The sequence below is a fragment of the Simochromis diagramma genome, unplaced genomic scaffold (assembly GCF_900408965.1).
Source record: "Simochromis diagramma unplaced genomic scaffold, fSimDia1.1 OVJJ01000483.1, whole genome shotgun sequence".
NCBI lineage: Eukaryota > Metazoa > Chordata > Actinopteri > Cichliformes > Cichlidae > Simochromis > Simochromis diagramma.
Window position 1 is genome coordinate 3291673 of NW_024386835.1, and position 22826 is coordinate 3314498.

General features: G+C 39.0%; 1 protein-coding gene across 1 annotated transcript; it reads right to left on the reverse strand.

Moving 5' to 3' along the window:
* Window positions 1-224: 224 nt before the first annotated feature.
* On the reverse strand, window positions 225-13633 carry cdk4 (cyclin-dependent kinase 4). Its single transcript, XM_040028909.1, has 8 exons — window positions 13371-13633; window positions 7254-7488; window positions 7043-7178; window positions 6701-6868; window positions 4634-4743; window positions 3382-3432; window positions 3161-3296; window positions 225-1018 (listed from the first exon to the last, which is right to left on the reverse strand). Exons 2-8 carry the CDS (start codon window positions 7469-7471, stop codon window positions 917-919), a joined length of 921 nt encoding a protein of 306 aa, XP_039884843.1. The 5' UTR covers window positions 7472-7488; window positions 13371-13633; the 3' UTR covers window positions 225-916.
* Between the last annotated feature and the right edge of the window lie 9193 nt (window positions 13634-22826).

Here is a 22826-nt window from a genome sequence, read left to right on the forward strand (position 1 = left end):
TAAATACTCGCACTTGTTTCACTGAATCAGTCCCATTTACCTAACAAAAATAAAGAAGTGAGGGGGGGCTTTCACAGTACTGTCTAATTGAATATGCTAACGATTGCACGATTCACAATTTTATACCTCATGTTCATTCAAGAAACACATTTCAGTCCATTTTTCAGTTTCATTCATTCCACACAGACCCCCAATCTGTGTAATAAAACACAATCAAGCCTCAGTGTGGTTGAAACATTTATTTATATTTGCAGTGATGACTGATTTCAGATGGTTGCAGCAACAGAAGACAAATGTTTAACACGAAATGAACTACACCCATTCAGTCTTTCAGCACATAGAAAAATACTTTTGTTTCTTGAGCTAATTCAAGGGCAATATCAGTATTTTTATAAGGTGTGTCGTTCTTGTGTGCTTATCCACTTCTACTTGTTCCTTTTCCTCACGAATTTAACACAGCTAGCTTAAATCATTTACATACAGCTCAATGCCTGTCACAGTCTTACAATGTTATTGTTCCTATTGTATTATTATATTAATACAGCTACAGTAAACTCACTATCTAATGGCTTTTCTAATCTGACGCGTCCAGAAATGTCGCAGGAGGAACATTTCGTCGGCGATGACACGACTTTTGTGTTTATGAGTGCCTGCTGACGATACTGATACGTGAAAAAACACTGGTACTGTCCTTTAAGACGTGACACGTTATTACTCGTTACATTTACACATTGAGAACCATAGCAGCGATCCTCATTTCATTCCTCTTTCTCAGCCTTTTACCTTTTTTTTGTGATGCGGGAATAACAAAATAATATTCCGAAGCAGACATCGTGAAAGGCAGAGCGGTGAATGACACTGATACGTTGAAACTTCCGACACTGTTACCTCTTGCTGCGCGCTTCCCTGGACGACTTCAGCTTTTTGTCTGAGTCGACGTCGCCTCGTCCCGAAAATATTCATGTTCTAGTGCGTTTAAGGCTGATATTCGTTTCAAGGGGTCAAAGGTCAGCATTTTCTGTGGAGGCAAGAGTAGCACGATGTTAGAAGTGTGTCACTGTACGTTGTGAGCTCTTTAATGGACAGTTTGATGAACTGCCAAAGAATATCTAATCAGCCAGTCACATGACAGCAACTCATGGCATGTAGACATGGTCAAGACAAGCTGGGCATCAGAATCAGGAAGACAGAGGATGTAAGTTTGAATGTGGCACGGTTGTAGTGTCAGAAAGGCCAGTCTGAGTATTTCTAAAACTACTGAGCTACTGGGATTTTCCCACACAACCATCTCTAGGGTTTCCAAAGAAAAAAAGAGAAAATGTCCAGTGGGCGGCAGTTCTGAGTTTAGAGGTCAGAGGGGAATGGGCAGACTTCTGAATGCATAGCACATCAAACCTCGAAGCAGACGTGCTACAGCAGCAGAAGACCACACCACGTGCTCCTCCTGTCAGCTAAAAACAGGAACTGAGGCTGCCAGGTCTCTCTTGGAAATGAGATTTTTAATCTCAATGAGATTTTTTACCTGGATAAATAAAGGATTAATAAGTAAGTAAGTAAAATTTTATTTATATAGCACATTTCTAGATAGACATCACAAAGTGCTTTACAGATATAACAGATTAAAAGACAAAAAACAAACAAAGTTAACAAAAAGCAATTTTAAAAAGATAAGTTTTTAGCTGTTTTTTAAAAGTAATCAATGAATCAACGGATCGTAGGTCCTGAGGAAGGGAGTTCCAAAGTCGAGCGGCCACAGTAGCAAAAGCTCTATCACCCCTAGTTTTCAGTCTCGTATACTGAATGACAAGTAGGCCCTGACTACTCGACCTCAGAGACCTACTAGGGGCATAGGGCTGCAAAAGTTCAATAATATATGGTGGTGCTTGTTGTCGAAGAGCCTTAAAAGTTAAAACCAAAATCTTAAAATGGACTCTAGATTCGACAGGAAGCCAATGTAACTGCTTAAGCAACGGTGTTATATGTGAATATTTAGAAACTTTCGTCAGAAGTCTTGCTGCAGCATTCTGAACGATCTGCAGACGCTCCAAGGAACCTTTGTTTAAACAAGTAAACAGGGAATTGCAATAGTCCAATCGTGATGAAATAAAAGCATGAATAACAATCTCGAGTTCGGTATAGGAAATTATGGAGCTCAATTTAGAGATATAATAAAAAATTCACACGACAGAAGACTGAAAAACGTCGGCTGGTCTTTCGATTTCTGCTGTGACTTTCAGATGGTAGGGTCAGACTTTGGGGTAACCAACATGAAAAGATGGCTCCATCGTGTCTTGTATGGTTCAAGCTGCTGCTGGTGGTGGCTAATTTCTTGGCATATCTTGGACTCCTTAGAACCACTGAGCACCATTTAAATGCTACAGCCTACCAGCCTGCTGACCATGTCCATCCCTTTATGACCAGTGTACCCATCCAGCTGGATAACATGTCACAAAGCTCAGATCATCTCACACTGGTTCCTTGAACATGCCAATGAGTTCACTGTACTCTGATGGCCTCCACAGCACCTTTGGCATGTGGTTAAATGGGTGATTCACATCATGGATGTGCAGCAACTGTGTGATGCTATCATGTCAATATGGAGCAAAAAGATCTCGGAGGTATGTTTCCTGCACCAAAGAAGATTAACTGGCAGATTCGGTCCTATTTATCAATTCTGCAGTGAAACCGAGAAGTAAAAGCACTTGTGTTTCTATTATTTATCACATCATACGGGGAGACATGATAAAATCTTCTGTCTACTTTAAATAGTTAGGTAACGCCTTTAATCACAGGAATGAACATTTACTGTAAATCTCCTTTAAATATTCCATTTAAAATGTCAATTTAAGTCATATTTCCTCTTTAACCAGCACTCTGTAAAGCATGCGAACAAAACCCTTTTCTTAAAAGGGCTCTTCCACAAGTCTGGGTTTCTCCTCTAACACAACCAGCTGAATAAGCAAAAGGAGTCACAGGAATTTGTCAGGATCGCAGCAGTTGAATTCCTGAGGCTCGTGTTTAAGGCAAATGAAATTCTTCTGGGATCTGAGGTTGCTTAATCTGTTAATGCCCTGATTTTAACTCGGTATGTAGCTGAGACATAAATCAACTACCAGGCAGGATGCAAAGCCGCTCTAATGATTTAATTCACGAGCCTTACCAGCAACAGTTGCGCCCCATGCTCATTTATCTCTGGGACAAAGTCCGTGATTGGGCGAGCCGTGAGAGTGGGGAAGTTTTTCCTTGATAGTGTAACATCAGTTGGCCACTCCTCCTCTGGCGGCAAGCCGATAACCCTGAAACGACGTGTAAGTTTCAGTGACAAAGGAGTTGCGAGAATGATCAGTCGGGTTAATGTGACTGAAAGTGTTTGTTACTCACTCAAAAATCTTCCCAAGTTGGTCCATTTCTGATTCTCCACAGAACAAAGGTCTAACACGCAGACAGAACAAAGACGAGTTAAAAGCTGGAAGCTGATGGTTATTTTTGACCTTTGGCCTAAAAGCTACAACATCATAACACTGTGCATTTTTGATGAATCATAAGAATCTCACCATCTTCATAGGAACTGCTCACAAAGGGATCATTTTTTAGGCATTCATCCTTTGATGCAATGTGTCATTTGTACCGCTAGGTGGAGCTGCTGTGTGCTTCTTAGCATTTCTGATTAAACTTAAAAGCTCCTCTAATAGGTTCATAAAATTGCTGCTATCACAGGATCATTCTCTTAAATTAAACCTCTAAATCACCGAACAAAATTAATACTGAGCTGAAGTCAGTTCTTAATATTAATATTAAGCTTATTGGTTAATTACCCACCCCTGCTCTATGGTAAATTTGTATCACCAAGCATCATCATTCCCTAAACAGCTATAAAAAATACAGTTTAACTCAATAAACCTTAATCTTAAGTTACAGCTATAAAATGTTTATGGCAAAGACCTTTTTTATTTACTCTTTAAACCAATTTACCCTTATTAAAACTCATTTTACTGATATATGTACTAATATATGAGAAACTAAAAACCGCCCGTGCCTCAGGACCAGAGAGCACACACTGACTGCAAATGTGCCGTGAATATTTTGGTTTCGGTCAGAAGCAGAATGCAGAAATGTTCATATATCTGTAAAATGTTCAGCCTCGTTGCACATTTGCACTGGATTTGCTATCATGTCCTGGCATCTTACTAAATATTTCTTGCACGTGATTAAAAAGAAGAAATGATCCACATCTATGTCAAACATGAGAAAGTCAGCCTGACTTAAACCGAAAAAATGAACAACACTTTGTAAATATTTAACTTTCTCTAACCTTAGCCAACAGTTTCAGAACCTGAACAGCAAATAAAAAGCTAGACACGAGTCCCAGGCTTGTGCCTTTGTACACACTGCTTCCCTATCACAGGTGCAGTTAAAAGATGTCATGGTTATTGAGGCAGTGGTTTCATACAGAACCAGAGCAAATCAAACTTACTTGGCACGATGGAGATGATTTAAAATCGCAATCTAATCTGTTTTCAGGAATTTAATGAGAACCCAGAGCTCACGTCACACCTCGCAGAGGATGAGTAATCAGGCCTCTGCTACTTTTTAACTTAGTGACTCAGATCACAAAAATCGAATGCTGACTCACTTCCGTCTGAACATCTCTGCAAAGATACAGCCGGTGCTCCAGATATCCACGGGTGTGGCGTAACTGGACTGCAGCAGGACTTCCGGAGGTCGGTACCACAGGGTCACAACCTGGAAGACACAAACAGAACAGCTCAATGGATACATACCAAAAAACCCCTTTTATCAATATGTATATGCTGATACTAATTCATCATGATCTGATGGGAATTTCTCACTTGGGGTTGGGCTCTAACAGAGTCGCAAACAGCAAACAGGTCAAATACTGTTGAAGAACAAAACACTTGCACATTAGCTGCTTTTCTGCAGATGTTTCCAGAGTGTGTCATTCAGGTTGAGGTGAGAAAAAATGCTTTACTGATGTCTGAAGATCACGTAAAAGAGTTTATTCGTGGTGCAAAGACAGTTTTTAGCAAAAAACTCCACAAAACATTATCTAGTAGCAGGGGCAGGGCAGTCGACCCCCCTTGATATTCAACTGGGCCCCCATGTTGCCCCTCCAAAATTGTGTAGTCATGTCACTCCAACCATGGGCGGAAATTACAGATAAGATAGGAAGACAAGAAAGTTTTGAGCCCCTTTTTCTGTTAAAAACTGTTTTGTCCCCCTCAGTGCATCACTGCATGTAAATACCATTACGTGCAGTGACAGCTATAGGGTTAAATAGCATGGTTAAAAGATGTGCTCCCCCTCATACAACCCCCCCCCCCAACTCTTGAATTTGCAAACTGTAAGCAAAACGATGTGTTTTTTTGTAGCACTCAGGAAAATTAAACATACTTACTGCTGTAACCGCTCTTTATTTTATTGGCTCCATTACTTTGTCGCTAAATCTGAATCTGCAGCAAGGGTGCTTTATAATTATGGGGAAGCTACGTCTTCTAATGGAGGTCTAGTGAACATTAAGATCATTACAGCTACTAAATTTAAAAACACTTTTAAAGTGCTTTTGTTTTCCTATGTATTTAATTGAATATTTTTTAGCCTCCTCCAGTACTTCCACACTATATCAGTAAAACGTCTGTGGTTTAATCCCAGGAGGGAACATAAAGTCCTTTGGGGTCGTGTCAGGAAGGTTATCTGGTATAAAAAATCTACCAAAATAAGCACGTGGAGCTACTTCCTGTCCTTGTAATTAAGATAGCAACCAAAAATAACTCTATGAGCCTCCCTCCCTGACTCATTTGACTAATTGTTGGGCCTCCCTTTTTAAAAAGTCCTGGAAAAATGCCCCTGCCTGGCAAAGATCTGCATCTTCAGCAGGTAATTTTCTTTCACTGTACTCATGCTAATGCAGAAGCTAGCATTTAGCTAAAGTTACAGACATACCAGCATGGCGCTGGCCTTTTACTGTTACTTTACTGTTCATTTTTTAAACCACTAAAACAATTTTTCAGAATTCAAATAAAACAAATAATAATCTGACACAGCCACAATTACAGCATCTTTAATTATGGGGCAAATGTGCGTGACATTAAAAGCAAAATGCCAAAACAAGGCATAGCAGTTTAAGCACGAGTAATAAAATGCTAGCCAGTGCAGTAAATCTGAATATTACATCTTATTTTATTTTTTTTTTTATAAAAATGCAGTTTTGAGGCATCATGGTTTGTCCTGGAGTATTTCCTGGCAATCTGCTAACACTCCAGGAAGTTACTGCTCCCATCCAAGTCACGGCGTGAGATTTTACACAACATCTTTACACAAAAATGTGATATAATGCATTAATTACCGAGGCTTGGGGTTACTACTTGGCAGCTTTTGTTACTTTTGGATTGTTTACCCACCATTTCCAGTCCTGCCTTACGACAAGCTAACCATCTGCTGGTTGTAGTGTTCTTATCTAACGCTAAGCAAGAAGGCAAATAAGCATATTTTCCAAAATGTTTATGCCTGGCACCAGAATGCTGAAGATTGGAAACTGTATGTTATTTTCACTGTCTAGCTGCCTAAAACACTTTGAAGTGCTGACTACAATGAAATGGTAGAAAATCGACAATAAGAATTAATCAAAGTTAGAAAAAAAAATTACAATATCCTTTGGAAAATTACTCTATACACGTCTTACCACAGGAGTGAGGGCCATGTGGCAGCTGTAGATCCTGGCAAGACCAAAGTCAGCCAGCTTCACCTGGCCCTGGCTGGTTACCAGAATATTCTCTGGTTTCAGGTCTCTGTGCATCACGCGGTTAGAGTGAAGGAATGCAAGACCACACAGCAACTGCTTCATCAAATCCTGCAAAAACACAAGCAGAGCTTCACTGGAACTACATATTTTACAGCTTTCAGCTTGGGAACAGGGATTTAAATGAGTAATAAGCAGAACAGTCCATGCTTGGAATGTGGTATCAGCAATGTTATTTTACTTTAGCTAAGTTTTAGTGTAGATATAGCTGGAGCCAGTTCTCACTTTAATGCGGTCTGGAGATAATCCCGGTGCTGGCGCTTTCTCTAGGTATGTCTTAAGGTCCTGGTCCACGTGCTCAAACACTAGAGTGACTTTGGTCTCCTGGTTTGCTCCCTTGGTGGCGCAGACATCCATAAGCCTGCACAAGTAAGAAAATTCATGACTCCTGTGTGAAGCATTCATTTTAATCACAAGATGAAAAGACGACACCCACCTGACCACATTGGGGTGGTCGAACTGCTCCAGCCGTTTTAACAAAGCCACTTCTCTGACTGTGGAGACCGGGAGGCCGTTTTGGTCTGTCCTCACACGCACGCTCTTCAGAGCCACAAACTGCCCGCTCTCAATGTCCCGGGCTTTATAAACAGTCCCATAAGCACCTCCACCGATTTCTGCCACCGGGTCATACTGGATGCTGGTGCCATGGGCCATGGCCAAGTTGAAAGAGCCTGACACATAAAGCAATAATGATATTACTGGCAATCGGTTAATGTCCCGTGGAAAGTGCACTGCTTCAAGTGACCGATCACAGTGGTTGAAGATGCAAATACATGATGAGGCTAGAAAAAAAGTAATGAAATCGTTAAAGTCAGCTGGATTCACCCTCTGGGTATGAAGACTGCCTGGACCCAAGTTTGTTATCTGACCATCCACTTCAGAGAACAACAACACTGGCATTGCTTAAAAATGCAAAAAGAAAAAAAACCTTATAAAAACCCATCTAACAACAGACAACCAGCATAATGAACTTTTTATGAACTCTCTACACCGAACAAGGAACATCATCTTTCCAAAGACATTCTGTGTGGGAGAAGCTGGTGACTGTTCAGTAATAAAGAGAGAAAAGTCCTTGGGCTAACACCAGGCAGAGGGTGAAATTCATTACCACATCTCTGCAAACCTGCCACATCCAAAATGAATTGATGCTCCTCAACAGCTCTTGTGCTTGAGGATCCATTTCTAAACGAGTACAAAGTCTATTTCCTGTCACACTGCCAGCAGTCCATCTTAGAAATAACTTCGAATTGGTGATAAAAAAGCACTTTTGTGTTAGAACTTCATGCACTCTCAATGAAAGTCTTCCTGTTCGTGGTTTTTTTTTTTAACTTTGCAAATGACCTTCTATAGCAACAGTATGCTTACTTTTATCTGTTTAACTACAGCGGGGGCTTTTATAGCAAATGTTTTTGGTAGCTACCAGTTTCTCTTTTATTCTTTGAGCTTTAGCCTGTTTTTGATGTGAAAAAGTTTCTAGCTTGCTAAAATTATTCAGTTGAACTTCTTCCACTACATTACATTTTTGAAACCTTTTCCCTAATACTCCAAAGACCCCCCACTACAGGGATCCACTTCTATCAGCAGCTGTTGGCTTTTCCCCTCGTCTAGCAGACCTTACACTTTTGCCACCAGACCAAACCTCTGTAAAAATGTCCTCGTCTGTTCATTTTGCTTTCAGTTTAGTGTCTGTTTGTGAATGAATTGCTCCAAAAACTTGTGTTGTTATAGGTTATAGTGCAAGTCTTTAGCAGCACTAGTCCTTTTGACTTCTTGAGATAATTAGCCCACTCACTACTGCTGTCAGTGTTGCTGTGCAAATACATTCGACTGTCTCAGCTGTAGTTTTCAGTGATGTAGTACCCCTTTAATTTTGATTCAATTCAATTTTATTAATATAGCACCAAATCACACAAACAGTGTGCATAAACACACGGTGAGTGAAAACCACTCAGTGGGAAGCCCCCAGCTCACTAAGCCTATTGCAGTGTAACTAAGGGAGGATTCAGGGTCACCTGATCCAGCCTTAACTATAAACTTTGTCAAAAAGGGAAGTTTTAAGCCTGATCCTGAAAGTAGAGAAGGTGTCTGCTTCCTGGATCCAAACTGGGAGCTGGTTTCACAGGAGAGAGGCCTGAAAGCTGAAGCTTCTGTCTCCCATTCTACTTTTAAATATCCTGGGAACCACAAACCAGCAGTCTGAGAGCAGGATGCTCTACTGGGGTGATGTGGTACTATGAGGTCTTTATGGTAAGGTATGATGTGGTCTGTCTTTTTATTCCTTGTCAGTGAAGGTGTTTTTTTTTTCTTTTCAAAGCCAGTTTGTACCATTATCTCTACGATGCTCCCACTCCTACCATTTAATAACCTTAAAGAATAAAAAGTTATCAAAAACGATAAATTGTACTTCACTTGAATGTTTATAACAGGTAGACCTGGGATGCTTTTTAAAATTCTTCAATTCATATTTAGTGGTGAGACAAACAAAATTCTGCCACAGACTGGTCTCCCTGTTGAAGAGGTGATAAGGTCCATACAGATATATACACATAGAAAGGCTGAGAAAGTTCTGCTAAAATGCTTTAGGGGTAGAAAAATGTCCCACATCTTGACAAACTTATGGTAAAAATGTCACTCAGCTCGTTTAATGTAGCTCCTTAAAAATGTACATATGCTGTAAATACTTTACAATTTACACATTTGTTTTTTAACCCTCTCAGGCTCAAATTAAGATTTTGTTGCTAATGCACAAAAGAATACCTGCAGTGGTACTTCTGAGTAAAAGCCCCACCTGACTTCTCCACCTCCCATTTCCTGCCTGCCCCCAACTGTCAACTGCCACATAAAGACAACTGCTACCCCCACCCCACCCTTTACCCCCCACCCATCAAAAAAGGGAAATACTATTAATTTTAGGTTTTTAATCCACAAGTGGCAGGGGAAAAAAAGTCATGTGACTCAACAAATGCGGCTCCACTTTAAAGGCGAGGTCCTTTGACGAGGGACTTCTGCCCACCACTCTGCAGCACAGGAAGCACCTTCAATCACTCGACCAAAAAAATCTTTCTGTGCCGTCGCTCCAGCCCTCAGTCTCCCGACAGGAAGCAGGTACACGGCCAGAGACAACATCATCCCTCTGCTTCCTTCTCTTTGTTAAAGCCTCGGCCTTTAATCTGTCAAGGCAGTTTGGTGCACTTCCTCCGCTCAGCCCATCCCCTAACTGATTTCCATCCATCCACACCCCTTTGACCTACTACACCTCTAATGCCTGATACGGATCTCTCTGCAAGCCCTGCTTTTGCATTCTGAGCTCGCTTACTCCTTGGTAGAAGTTCTCTTCTCTTTAAAGTGTGAAAACAAAACAATGTCCCATTCAGGGTCTCTTAAGAACCTGTTGATCTTCTTTAGACCAAGACTTGTCTGCCATTATGTCAAGTCACAGAGCGAGCGATGTGTTGCTGTCGAAGAAATAAAGAAAGACCTCAAACCAAACTAGACTCCAGTGTTTTGGATTCGGCACCACTTTCGTTTAACAGTCTTTATTACCCACCACAGCACAGCAAAACCATCCGTTTGGTTCATGCCTTCTGAGTAAAAGGAGTAGAGGACAAAGCTGACTGTAACCTGACATCCCCAGGCTGATGTACTGCCACCAACAAAATCTATTTTCCCTATTTTCATGTGACTCAAACTGTTAATAAAAGTAGAGCAGACTCTACCTGACTCTGTGCATTAACGATGATCAGAGAAAAGAAAGATGAAGTAGGTCTAGAATTTACATTTTTCTGAAGAAAGGCACAGCGACAAAGGAGTAGAAACACAATCCACTCAAAGTCCAACACTTCAACAAGGAATTCATTCTTTTCTGGATTTGGCTGCTAATGTCATTTTCCAACACAGGTAATCCAAAGTCCAACACTGTAAACGGCTGTTAGATATTTGGCTTACACAGTGTGAAAGCCTCTCTGTGTGTTTTATATGAGCCCAGAGATGGAAAACAAATAAATAGAGAGTGCACTTATGGGCTTATTGTCAGCATAGAGATAATGCAGTAAAAACCTTACAGTCCTCATCTTCCACGAGTAGAAAATGTCCATATGGAACGAAAGAAACCTGCCAAGTTCAGATTTGTTATTAATATCTCAAAGTGTTTAATGAATGAATAATCCACTGGATCACTGCATCGGCTAAAATACTGTATCAACTAAGAATAAAAAAATGACTAATATTGCCTACAGTTGTTTTTATATATCCAGACGTGCTCCCAAACCACAAACGGCAATTATAAACCACATGTAGTCAATATAAACTGTTGTTACTAAGAGGAAGAGGTATTGCTTTAATTTACCGCATTTCTTCCTCTTGTGCAAAGAAAACTGAGTCAGACTTGTCTGCTGACATGAATCCACCAAAATTTCTCTCGAAATTATTAAGAAATGAACCGACATACAGGATGCAAATAAAACTTTCTCTTCTGCAAAAAACAAAACAGGACAAAACAGAACTCACTTCTCTAAATAACACTGAGATCGATTTTCCCATCAAGATATATTTACATACATACAAATGAGGCTTAAAACCTTTTTGACAAAGCTTATAGTTGGGGCAGGATCAGGTGACCCTAAGTTATACTGCAATAGGCCCAGGCTGCTGGAGGCATCCCATGATGCACCGAGTGTTTCTTCTTCACTGACATTTTTTCACTCACTATGTGTTTATATCATTTAATCATTCGTTATTATTAAACTCTGGCTCTCTCCCATCATGTGCTTTTTGTCCGGTCTTCCTTGCTTCACCCCAGTCGAAGCAGATGGTCGCCCCTCCCTGAGCCTGGAGGCTTCTTCCTGTTAAACGGGACTTATTCCTTCCCACTCTCGCCAAGTGTTTGATAATAGGGGATCATCTGATTGTTGGTGTATTGACCTTACAGTATAAAGTGCCTGGAGGTGACTGTTGTTGTGATTTGGTTTAATATATAAATATGAACATATGAGCATGTTTCATGTGCCTGGAAAGGGGAAAAGCAGTAAACTAGCTAGCAACATAACTTGACTCCAAGTTTATATTCACCTTTAACATCTCATTTAAGTCGACACCTTTGTCAGTAACTTTGCATACAACACTTAAATTAAACCTTACATTTCAGAGGTTAAAAGAGCAACAACAACAAAAAAAATCAAGTTGTTAGCACTTCCATTTATCAGGCAGCAGTCAGTTCCTTTGTATTTGCTTCAAATTAATATCAGGGCAGGAAATTACTAATGCTTGATATGATAGGCCAAAACATTGCCCGTGATAACAAAGGCGTCATGATACAGCGGTACTCAATATGTGTCGAGATAATAAATGATATGCACTGCACTTGCCTCTTCACTGCATGCAACCTGGTTACTCCTTCACTTTATAATGAATGACCACGAACAGTCACAAAGCAGTGATCGGCACTCTGTAATTCATGTTGGTTCTGCGGGTTCTCGGAGGTTTGGGAGTCAGGGAGGAAACCTTCCCCTCACAATTCTAACACCAGTTTAACTGGTCTGGGCTAGGCTGCACTTGGTTGTGTGGGCTGACTTAAATATTTATCCCCGCTCCCCAGAACTGGTTTCAAATGTATGTTTTGCAGCAGGCAGATCAAATGTCTACATTTATTGACCCAAACAAACTGTGGGAAGCACAATTTTATGACGGACATCAAATGAATCAAATGTGCGAAACCCTGTCAAACATGTACTGATAATATCTGGCAGGAGGAACCAGTAGAGAGGATTACTGCATGTGTATTTTGCCCCATTCTTGGTTGACAGTGGTCAGAATAAATAATCCGTCGGGCTCTAGTGCCAGCAGTGTTTTCCCCTTGTCTTCACAGCAGGACACAACAGAACAGCCCTGTGGTTTTCAGTGAAACTACCACAGCCTGCCTGTAGAGCAATGACTCTCATAATGAATGATCAGCCTTTCTGTGGTCTCACTGTCTGAGCTGTGAGTTGTTCAGGAAGTGAACAACCCATGACATGTCACCCTAAAAACATCTCCCAGTTTCCTTTTCCAGCATAGAACAGCTTGCACAACCAGGGGACACACTACAGCTGCACATCTGGAAGTTTCAGCGTCTGACAACACTGGGGTCACTGATCGCTGCCAGAACTGGTCGTGAAGCTCACAGTTACCTCCACACATTTCATTCATTTACTGATTCTTCTAAGCAAAATGCAAACCAGTTACACTGAAGGCCAGTGGGCGGAGGTAGAGAGAAAGCAGGCCAGGGCACACAGAAAGCCTGCTCTGTCCCGACACGTGGTGCTCCTCCATAGCGCTCCTTTGTTAATTACACTGGCAACAAAGTGCAGCAACAACAGGCCACATGGACTTTTTCCTCCTCACCTACATGTTCACTGACGTGGCAGGGAAAACAGCAAACTACAGCAAGCAGCGGATGAGGCAAATCGCCGCCTGCAACTTCCATTTCCACATCTGTGCCACATTACATAAATATCAGTGTCACACACTCTGATCGCAAGCGGCTTCGAGTAATCGTCAGCCCAGATACTGTACTCACCTCGCCCGTCTGTCTCTCTCTCTCTCTCTCTTCTGTGGCAGGTAAGCTCACTTTAGCTCTATGAGGAAGACATGCTCACTAATCTGCCACGTATAACTCGCATACAAACGGGTCACAAGTGGCAGGTCGGTAAGGTTTAAAGCCCAGCAGTGGATCTGCTGTGGAGAAGCCAATACACCGAGATGATTTCGGCCTCCACTGTGTTTTTTTTCTTCAAGCCTGCACCCCTTTTGGGTTGTCTTCCTGTTGCTTCTAGCAAATCTCGGAGGCGGAGCCAAAATAATTCACCAGCAAATGAATGAAAAACTCCCGAGCTCAGCTGTGCGTCTTAAACTTTTGTAAAGTGTCCAGAATCTGCAGTTATTAGCAATATATGACAATCAGTCGGGTGGTAGTTAAGGATAATTGATATGTAGTAGGCAAATCTAATTTGTCCCATCAAAACTATTATTTAGAATATATATTTACATATTACCGTGTCTGAGTTTGTGCGTCGTGCAGGAGAATAACATAGCCTGCTTACGTCGCTTAGAAATATTTAACTACTGAAAACAAGCAAACAAATAGTTTCTTGAAATTTCAGCTTATAAAACAAATCATTTCTTAGTTTGAACTGGCTTATTTTTTTTAACGTTCAAAGATGAAAAAACTGCTGGTGGCATTGAAAAATAAATAAACAGACAAATAAATAACTTAAATTGATCAAATAATCAAATAACGCTAATTATGAGTTAATTAACACATCATCAAAATTTATATGAAGTACCTGATAGATTTTTAGATCTCCCCCAAAAATATGTTAAAAATCCGTCCATCCAGTCACTGAAGCAGTGTGGTTCTTCAAATGAGTTTTAACTGTAAGATTGAAATCACTCTTCTTTTTCTGCATTTCCTACAGCTAAACAGATACAGACAGACTGATGCAGATATAGATATGGTCTAGATATAGACCCACACTGGGGAAATCCACTTGTTACAGTAGCATGAGGGGCAGAAAGAAAAAGTGAATTAGAGATACTTCAGAAAACCATTAAAATACATGAATAAATAAGAAAAATGATTTACAAATAAACACTACACAAGACTGGTTTGTACACAGCAAAATACTCTAAAAGATAAATCAAAGTTTTTTTAAATACATAAATAAAGTGCAGCAGGAATGATAATATATACACGCATATTTTTCTCAGCAAGTATTTATCCTATGTGCCTATCGTACAGTCTGACTGCTGTTGGGATGTAGGGCCTGCAATGATGCTCCGTCCTACACAGTGGCTGTAATTGTTAACTGTTGAAAGAGCTGCTCCGAGTCTCCACAGTCTCATGCAGGGACTGAGAGCTGTTGTCCATAATGGGCATTAGCTTGGCTAACATCCTCCTCTCACCCACCTCCTCTATGGAGGCTAGAGGACTAGCCAGTCTATTAAAAGTTGTACAACTTCTTTGAAATATGCATATATGTATTGTCCTCTGTTTACTGTGTACCAGTAACTATGTAATAGTTTATTTCATACCCTAAAATCACCCTTTACATAAATACCAAACTAAAGTTTGCAGACTTTATCTAGAGACATATGGACCTGCAAATTAATTTAACAGTTTTTCTTTAATCTCTCCATATGTTCAGTATTTAAAACATCACCCAATTTCAATTTCAAAACAGTTTTTTTTTCAACAGTTAGTCTAAAAAACAATTCAAAAGAGAAACAGGTGTCCTCTAAAAAGGAGAAAAAGACTACACCATGTAAACTAAACAGTGTAATTAGATTAGCAAAGTGGCTAATTGTGTATTTATTTAAAAGATGCAAATGGAATAACATCAGGCTTCATTCATCTCTGACAGCTAATAGTCTGTCCATACTGTTATTTTGAATGCTTATCCAATATAGAGTAGCAGGTGGTGGATATCAAGTCTGTCATACTGATGTAGCGTAAGAGGTGGAGTATCCTGGACAGATTATTAGACTGTTACAACAATTCAGTGTTGCATTATCAGATAATAATGAATTACACGTGGCTATTAGGTTGAATACTTTTGGCTGTGAATCTCTTGTTAACAATAATCTGATCTTATCGTCTGTCCACACTAATGGACATCCTGTCTGTCTCCGTGCCTTGAGGGAATTCTGCATCAGGCACCCAAAACAACATACAAGTGTTTAGTACTGGAAATAAAGGGGCTTTAATGGGCTGAATTCAATCCCAGACACATTCATTATATTTACTTAATGGATGCTTACTGGTTATGAACAAACTCCACAGTCAGTCTGCACTGATGCAAGGGGTCAAAAAACAAAAGCACGAATGGTGAATAAATTATAAATAAAATCCCATTAGGTCAGTTAAAATTTCTGTGCTCTGATATCCTGCACAACATATCCATTTGGCGCTCAGTCTTTCCCTGCTTTTACAGCTTTCTCTCCAGCCCTCACTCATGCATTTATGTGCCTGCTGCCTGCTAGAGGGGAAGAAAGTAGACATTATCTACTTGTGACCAGAAATGGGAATATAGTACAGTGATAGTGAAGTGCAGGCTGTCCCAGTAGCTGGGACAAACTCTAAAACAAGGCATTGCTTCTCTAAAACTGTTAAGCTGCTCGAGGGCTTTTTGCCTACCAGGAGAACTGCTGAGAAAACACAGAGTCAGTTGCAGAGATTTATAAGGAAGTGATCTCGAACTATTTTAAGAACCTTCGATAGACTCTTCCCTTGCAGACACTTTACTTGCCTTATAAACACAGCTGTTAATAATAACATCAGTGATGGCTCAGTTGTATGAAAGTGACCAAGTGAGCCCTGATACTGTGTTTAATATCATGACTGTAGCTTATGATTGAACATATTATGGACCAAATTGTCTCCTTTCTGCATAAATTATGAAAATTTCTTTATTTTAAAAATCAGTTATCTAAAAGCTTCTGCCTCAACTTCACCTTTTCCAAGGTGCTTGGAGAAAAATAAAGAACTGGTGAGATAAAAACTACAGCAACACTTGAAACACTAGGGAACAACTTTATTACGTGTTTCGACTATATGTGAAAGCCATTTGGCTGATGGCTATTACCATAAAGTACTTGAATGAGAAAGAAAGTAAGATACAAAATGAATTATTAAAGAATGAACAGTACCTGGAAGTGTTGACAAGAGATAATAATGATGCACTAAAACAAATGGAGGAACCTGATATAAGACTAACAGAATGTGAAAAAGAAATAAAAGACCTAAAAAAATCCAGAATTCCTCAGAGATTAGAACGACTATAAGGAGGGATTTATATATCCCTGGTCCAAAGACGCTCACAATTTAACCACCAATACTTCCACCATCACTGAACCACGCCCAACAGAACAGAAAGTTTGGTTTAATGACACACACGTCCAAGCAAAGATTCCCTTCAACCACTCCAAACAAGAAAAAGACTCAATGTAAATTCTCCAGCCACCTTGGACATCCTGTATTGGGCAAAATGTTTCGTCCCCTGGAACCCCCATCTCCTGGATGATGGGGAAAAAGGAAAAGATCCATTCGACCGCCCATGGACCTGATCTCAATATTGGGGAAGAAGTCAGCTGTTGCCAACCCAAGCAGAACTGTATTGACTCCCGCTCCACTATCAGTGCTTGAACTTCGTCTTTCTTTTGTGCCAACTCCTTCTGTAAGTCCATTTGAACTTGTTTTTAAGAGCTGTAAAAACGTCAGAGAATTTTTAATGAAAAGCAAGTCTTGTCAAAATGAAGTGATTTTAATATTAAAAGTAATTTTTGTCCCACTGAGAACAGAAATCACGTGATAGATACATACTGTAGACTCACAGAACTTGATTTCCCTTAAATAATTTAACAAATGATCAACAGAAAGCAGTAATCAGTAATAGAGCTTGGACAGGATAAATAATTGTATTTAAAGCCTATAAGAAAGGAGGTGCCATTGTCACAATGGTCACAAGTAAATAAGCTGTAAACAGCCGTTCCTTGTTGACCTCTTCTATGGTGAAATTTCTCTGAAGTAAAAAACATTTTTACTCAGTAAACATCCTTTAAAAGCTTTTTGTATATATTTCCAAAAATCCACAGAAATCTAGAACAACCACCTGAAGTTTAACCGAGTGAATATCAACTTTTGTAGGCTTCCATAGTAAGATTTCGTACCGACCTTGAACTCCTACATAAAAGACAGCTCTCATTTTCTGCTTCTTTTCAAATACCTCCCACCAATGAATGATGTTACATCCTTGTGAAAAAACAACAAAGCCTCAAAGACGACGAGTCAGTCGAACATTTTCACCTACAGGCCTACAAAATCACCATCTACTTCCTTTTTAATTAAGCTGGCTGCTTTTGTTCTGAAGAGGAATGATTTCTTTTATAATGACACACTATGGCTTCAAATTTCTGGCACTTCAATGGGCACGAAAATGACACCTAGTTTTGCTTGTTTACTTGTTGGCCATCTGGAAGAATGAATTTTATACGACCACCAAAAAAAATCCTTTTCTACCATTCATCATGTCTTGGAAACGGTACATAGATGATGTATTTTTATTTTGGAAGGGATCAGTCTCCACAGTATTGGAGTTTGTACGATTTTTAAATGAACACTTTGCAGATTTATGTTTTACTCTTGATCATAGTAGTAAAGAAATTAACCTTTTTGGCATAATAGTAACCAAAAAAGACAAATATCTGTCCACCTCTCTTTACTCCAAACCTATTGAAATACATTATTTCATGCTGCAAGTTTTCAGCCTCAAAAAAGGTTTACCTGTAAGCCAAGTCGTTAGATTCAAACGCATTTGTGAAATTCCTGAACAATATAATTACAGCAAAGAAAAGATGTTATAAAAATGACAAAGAGGACTGGCTAAGATTTGCAGAAAATAAGGTGGACTCAAAAAACAGAAAGTTTTATCTGGTAACTAAGAAACCTCCAAAACCCAAATGAAATCTTGTTTTTTGAACAACCATTACAACAAAAACCAGGAACATTAAAGAAATAATTTTAAAACATTGGCACATCCTTCGAATTTACAGGAGATTTTTAAAGAACCGCCAATGATAAAAACATTAGGGATAGGGTTATTCGAGCTTTTTGTGATTCTAATAACAACAAAAACAACACCTGGCAACTCATAACTTACAAGGTCATTTTAACTGTGGGTCTTCCATACATTGAGAATACTCAAAAATGTAAAACCAAGTGGCAAGATTATTGATGCAAAAGGCTTTATTACCAGCAAAACTAAAAATGTGGTCTACATGATACGGTGTCCATGCAACAAAACACCCTGTCCTGTGAAAGAATTAATTAACAAACACAGAAGTTCTATTAAGAGAAATGATTTAACCAGCCCCGTTGCAAGACATTTTAATGAAAAACATTGTAGCTCATCTTTATTCTTTATAGGCATTGAAGCCATTAAGCTCAGTCAAAGAGCTGGTTATATCAATTCCATCAGAGAAAAGTGAGAGGCATTCTAGATATTCCATTTAAAGAGTTTATTTCCCAAAGGTATGAATGAAGATCTAGCTATTAATGAGTTTCTGTGATTCGATCTATTTTTGTCTCTGAAAAAATGTCTCTAAAAAGATTGTGATGCAAATTGTTGTTGTTTAGTTCATGGAATTCGTTTCTTAGAGTTCCTGTGATTGTTATGTATAATTTTTTATCTTGTTTGCATTTTTTGTGCACCTGTGGGAATGACCCACTTTTACATGTACAAGGTGACATCCAGTCACCTTATCCTGTAATGGTTCGGTCCAGAGCCTATTTGAACAATCATCATCCCCATTAATGATTATGTTTATGTGTGAGTGGCTGATTGGTTCATTAGTTTTTTTATTTTCTGTTGTTTTATTTTAATTAAGCACAAGCTGTTTGGTGTTTTGTAATAGCCCCGATGAAGGCCACAAGCCGAAACACGTTTGTCTGGTAATAAAGTTGTTCCTTAGGGTTTCAGGCATCTCTGGAGTTTTCATCTCACCACCCCTTTATTTTGAAAAACACAAAGCTCAGACACCAGGTAAATACTCCACACACAGACCACTACAGTATGATGCATTAGGTTTCTTATGCATTCTGTATCTCTTTTTAAAAAGTACTTATTCTGAATGATTAAAGTTTTATATTATCACTGAAAAATGCAAGCACTATTAATATCTGATGAGCTTTCTCCCCCACAATTCCCCTGAAAACCGTACCTCTACCTGACGTATATAACTTAATTATTCATTTCAAGATTTACACCTGTGTTTTCTGCAGTTAAGAAAATACATGAAAAGTAACACAAGTTGAATTCTACGTTGCTAAAAAAATGTAGACAAAGTTAAATATGTTTTAGTGCGCCCCAGGGTGGCTGTGGCTACAATGTAGCTTGCTATCACCAGTGTGTGAATGTGTGTGTGTATGGGTGGATGACTGGATATGTAAAGCGCTTTGGGGTCCTTAGGGACTAGTAAAGTGCTATAAATACAGGCCATTTACCATATTTAGAAATTTCCCAAGCTGCCATTTTTTGACTCACTGAAAGCTTAATACACTCTGTATGACTAAAATATCTTAACCCGAGATGATTTTCACGTAAGTCTTGTTCAGATTGAAACTTCTTTCTTGTTTTTTTGGGCCATCAGGTACTCAGTACACAACAAATAACCTGTATAATAGGAAAAACAAGACCATCTTCAGCTCATTGTCATGATCCTGGGTCTTTTAACACAGTGTTTTGAGTTTTAGTTTATTTTGATGTTTATGGGTCATGTTTAAGTTCATTGGGTTTTCTTCATTTGTTTATTAGATTCCCCTTGTGTTTTCAACCCCTGTGTTAAGTCTCCCATGTCCTTTATGTCTGCATGTCTTTTGTCGTCAAGTTCATGTAGTCATGTCTGCGTTTCATTATATTTGCTGTTTTATTCTGAAGAGGTCCTGTGTTCCTGTGTTCGTAGTGTTTAGTTTTACACTTCCCCTGTGACATTGTTGTGTTCATTTGTTTCAGCTGTTTGCACGTGTTGCCACTTCTCCTGATCACCTCATGTGTGTATTTAAGTCCTCAGTCTTCCTGTGTTCAGTGTTGCGTCCTCCCTCATAGCTGTGTGTGAGTCTCCCTGTGCATTAGTTTTTCCTAGTTTAGTTTTGTGTTGTTGTTTGTATAACCACCACGCTGACAATAAAGCTGTGTTCTTTTTGAGTTTACTTTTCGTCTCCGCAGGTTTGCATTTGGGGCCTTTTCTGCCTACACAGAGCAATTTGTGACATTCATACATTAACATTAACATTTAATCTATGATATTTGTGATATAACAGAGGGCTTTCCAGATTAATAATTATATTCATAATTTGGATTAATGTTTATATTATTAGTCTCATAATTAAGTATATTATTATTAATTTCTTATTTAGCTACTTAATCTTTCACAGCTACACTTAAGCATAATCAAAAGCACTGTTCTTTTGCATGAGTGCAAATCAGATTTGATTACAGCAGTGAGGGGTGCCTCGTGGTTCTACCTTGAAACCGTTTCTTTTCTCTGATATTATTAATGATTTGAACCTTTATTTTTCTGCTAACTCTAAAAAACAAATTATTCAGATAACAGTATTATATTTTAAAAAAAGGTTTTACAAGTTCAAGAAGCACTGCAATTCAGTTTTAATGTTCTACAAATGTAGATTTGAGCAAACAAACTACTGCTTAATAAATACAAACCTTACTGAGTGCTCATTAGTAAGAGGCAGAACCTCGACCTCAAATCAAAATCTTTTGCTTTAACCAGTAATGGTGCTGGAACACTTTGAAAGGACAAAAAAATATTTGTGTATCATAATCTACTCTAAACTGAATTTGTATTAATTGCATCTTGAAAAAAGCAAGTTTGGTGTTTTCAGAATGCCTGTAAACTGATCTTCATCCTCTTAAATCATATGAAATTGACAATTACATCTGCAGTGCTTAACAAACCCAGTGAGCTTATTTTTAAATGTGTTCACTTTGACTGTCATTATGGACTAAAAAAAAAGTTCTTTCTGCTTCAGGATGTTCTTTAAGTTTCATCAGTGTTTCTTTCATGTCTTCTCTGTATCTAAGTAAGGTTAAAAAAAGAAGCTCTATCTCGTTGGAATAATTTGTCTAGTTGTTGATTTTTGTTTATTTGTTTTTGCTTTGTTTCATCACCTCAGACTACACTTCTTATGTTTTTAAGAAGTATCACTTTTCTCTATATTCCTTCTTCAAATGATTGATTTACTTCTCAAGGAGGTTTATGTCATTTTCAATAAGAAGATCCTTGTTTTATAAAATCCAAGTAACTGTCAAACTGTTCAGTATGACAGTCTGCTTTCACAAAATCCATTTTGACTTAAAGTAGTAGGTAAGCACAGATGTTACTAATCACATTAAAGATACTTCTGGACCTAAAAATAACTGAACCTTCATTAATGTGATTAGCAACACCCGTGCTTGCCTACTATTTCATGTCACAATGGCTGATGAAAGTTTGGTTACCAGCCTCAAATTGCCTATTACTAGCACCTCAGAGTACAGCCCAATGCTTCCCACAGTTCAAATAGCACACACTACCCAGGGAGCTCCATAATAAGAAGAAAATTGCTTGGGCCAAGAAACACAAGCTGAACTGAAGACCAAAGTATGTGCTTTGGTCCAATTAGATTTATGTTCCAGCTACTATGGCTTTATGTATCACAGACCAGGTGAACCTGTGGCCCTTACACAGCCTCCAGGTGTTGTGGTGCATCAGACGACCTGGCCTCCACAATCAGCTGATGTAAATGAGGTAGTTTGGTTAAGCTGGAACACAGACGGTGCCAATTAAACTCCGAAGAAGCTCTTCTGTTACCTTACCAGGTAATGACATCATGCCTTCTTGACAGCTTTGCATCTTCGTGCGAAGCTGTCAAAATGGGAAACAGTGGCTGCTTTAAGAAACACATAAAGCCATAAATTAAAAAATTATTTAATACCAAAATAAATAATGACAAATGCACATTTGCACACACAGTTTCATGTAGTCTAAATAAATACCACAACGTCTGCACCTACACAGAAGCCTTGCAGTTGTTTTAGGTGAGGTTTGGGTGCAAGTGTGGCAGCTGTGAGCTTGAATGTGCTAAAACAAACTTTGTGTCATAAAAATGTGATTTATAATAAATGTGAGTAATAATTCCTGATCTCACTACATGACCTCTTTATACTTAGGACATTACCGAGCAGTCTGACTGCATCTACTTGTTCAGGTCAAAAACCTTTGGCTCAAAATATTCATTGCAATCTGTGCAGTCAAAACTCTTGGTCCCTGTCACATCGAATAGACGACACACTGATGTTCTCAGAGTCAATGCAGACATGCACGACTGTAAGAAAACAGTCTATCCCAGCTATCAGGGACACTGTGGACAGATCACCAATCAGGGCGATTTTTAGACTTCCTTTCACAAAATATACTTTTA

Coding starts and splice junctions, on each gene's coding strand:
- cdk4 (XM_040028909.1), bottom strand. CDS start 7,471: ATGGCCCATGGCACCAGCATCCAGTATGACCCGGTGGCAGAAATCGGT. Junction 4,744..6,700: donor ACATGGCCCTCACTCCTGTG/GTAAGACGTGTA, acceptor TGTGTCTTCCAG/GTTGTGACCCTGTGGTACCG. Junction 1,019..3,160: donor ATGGGGCGCAACTGTTGCTG/GTAAGGCTCGTG, acceptor TTGCCTCCACAG/AAAATGCTGACCTTTGACCC.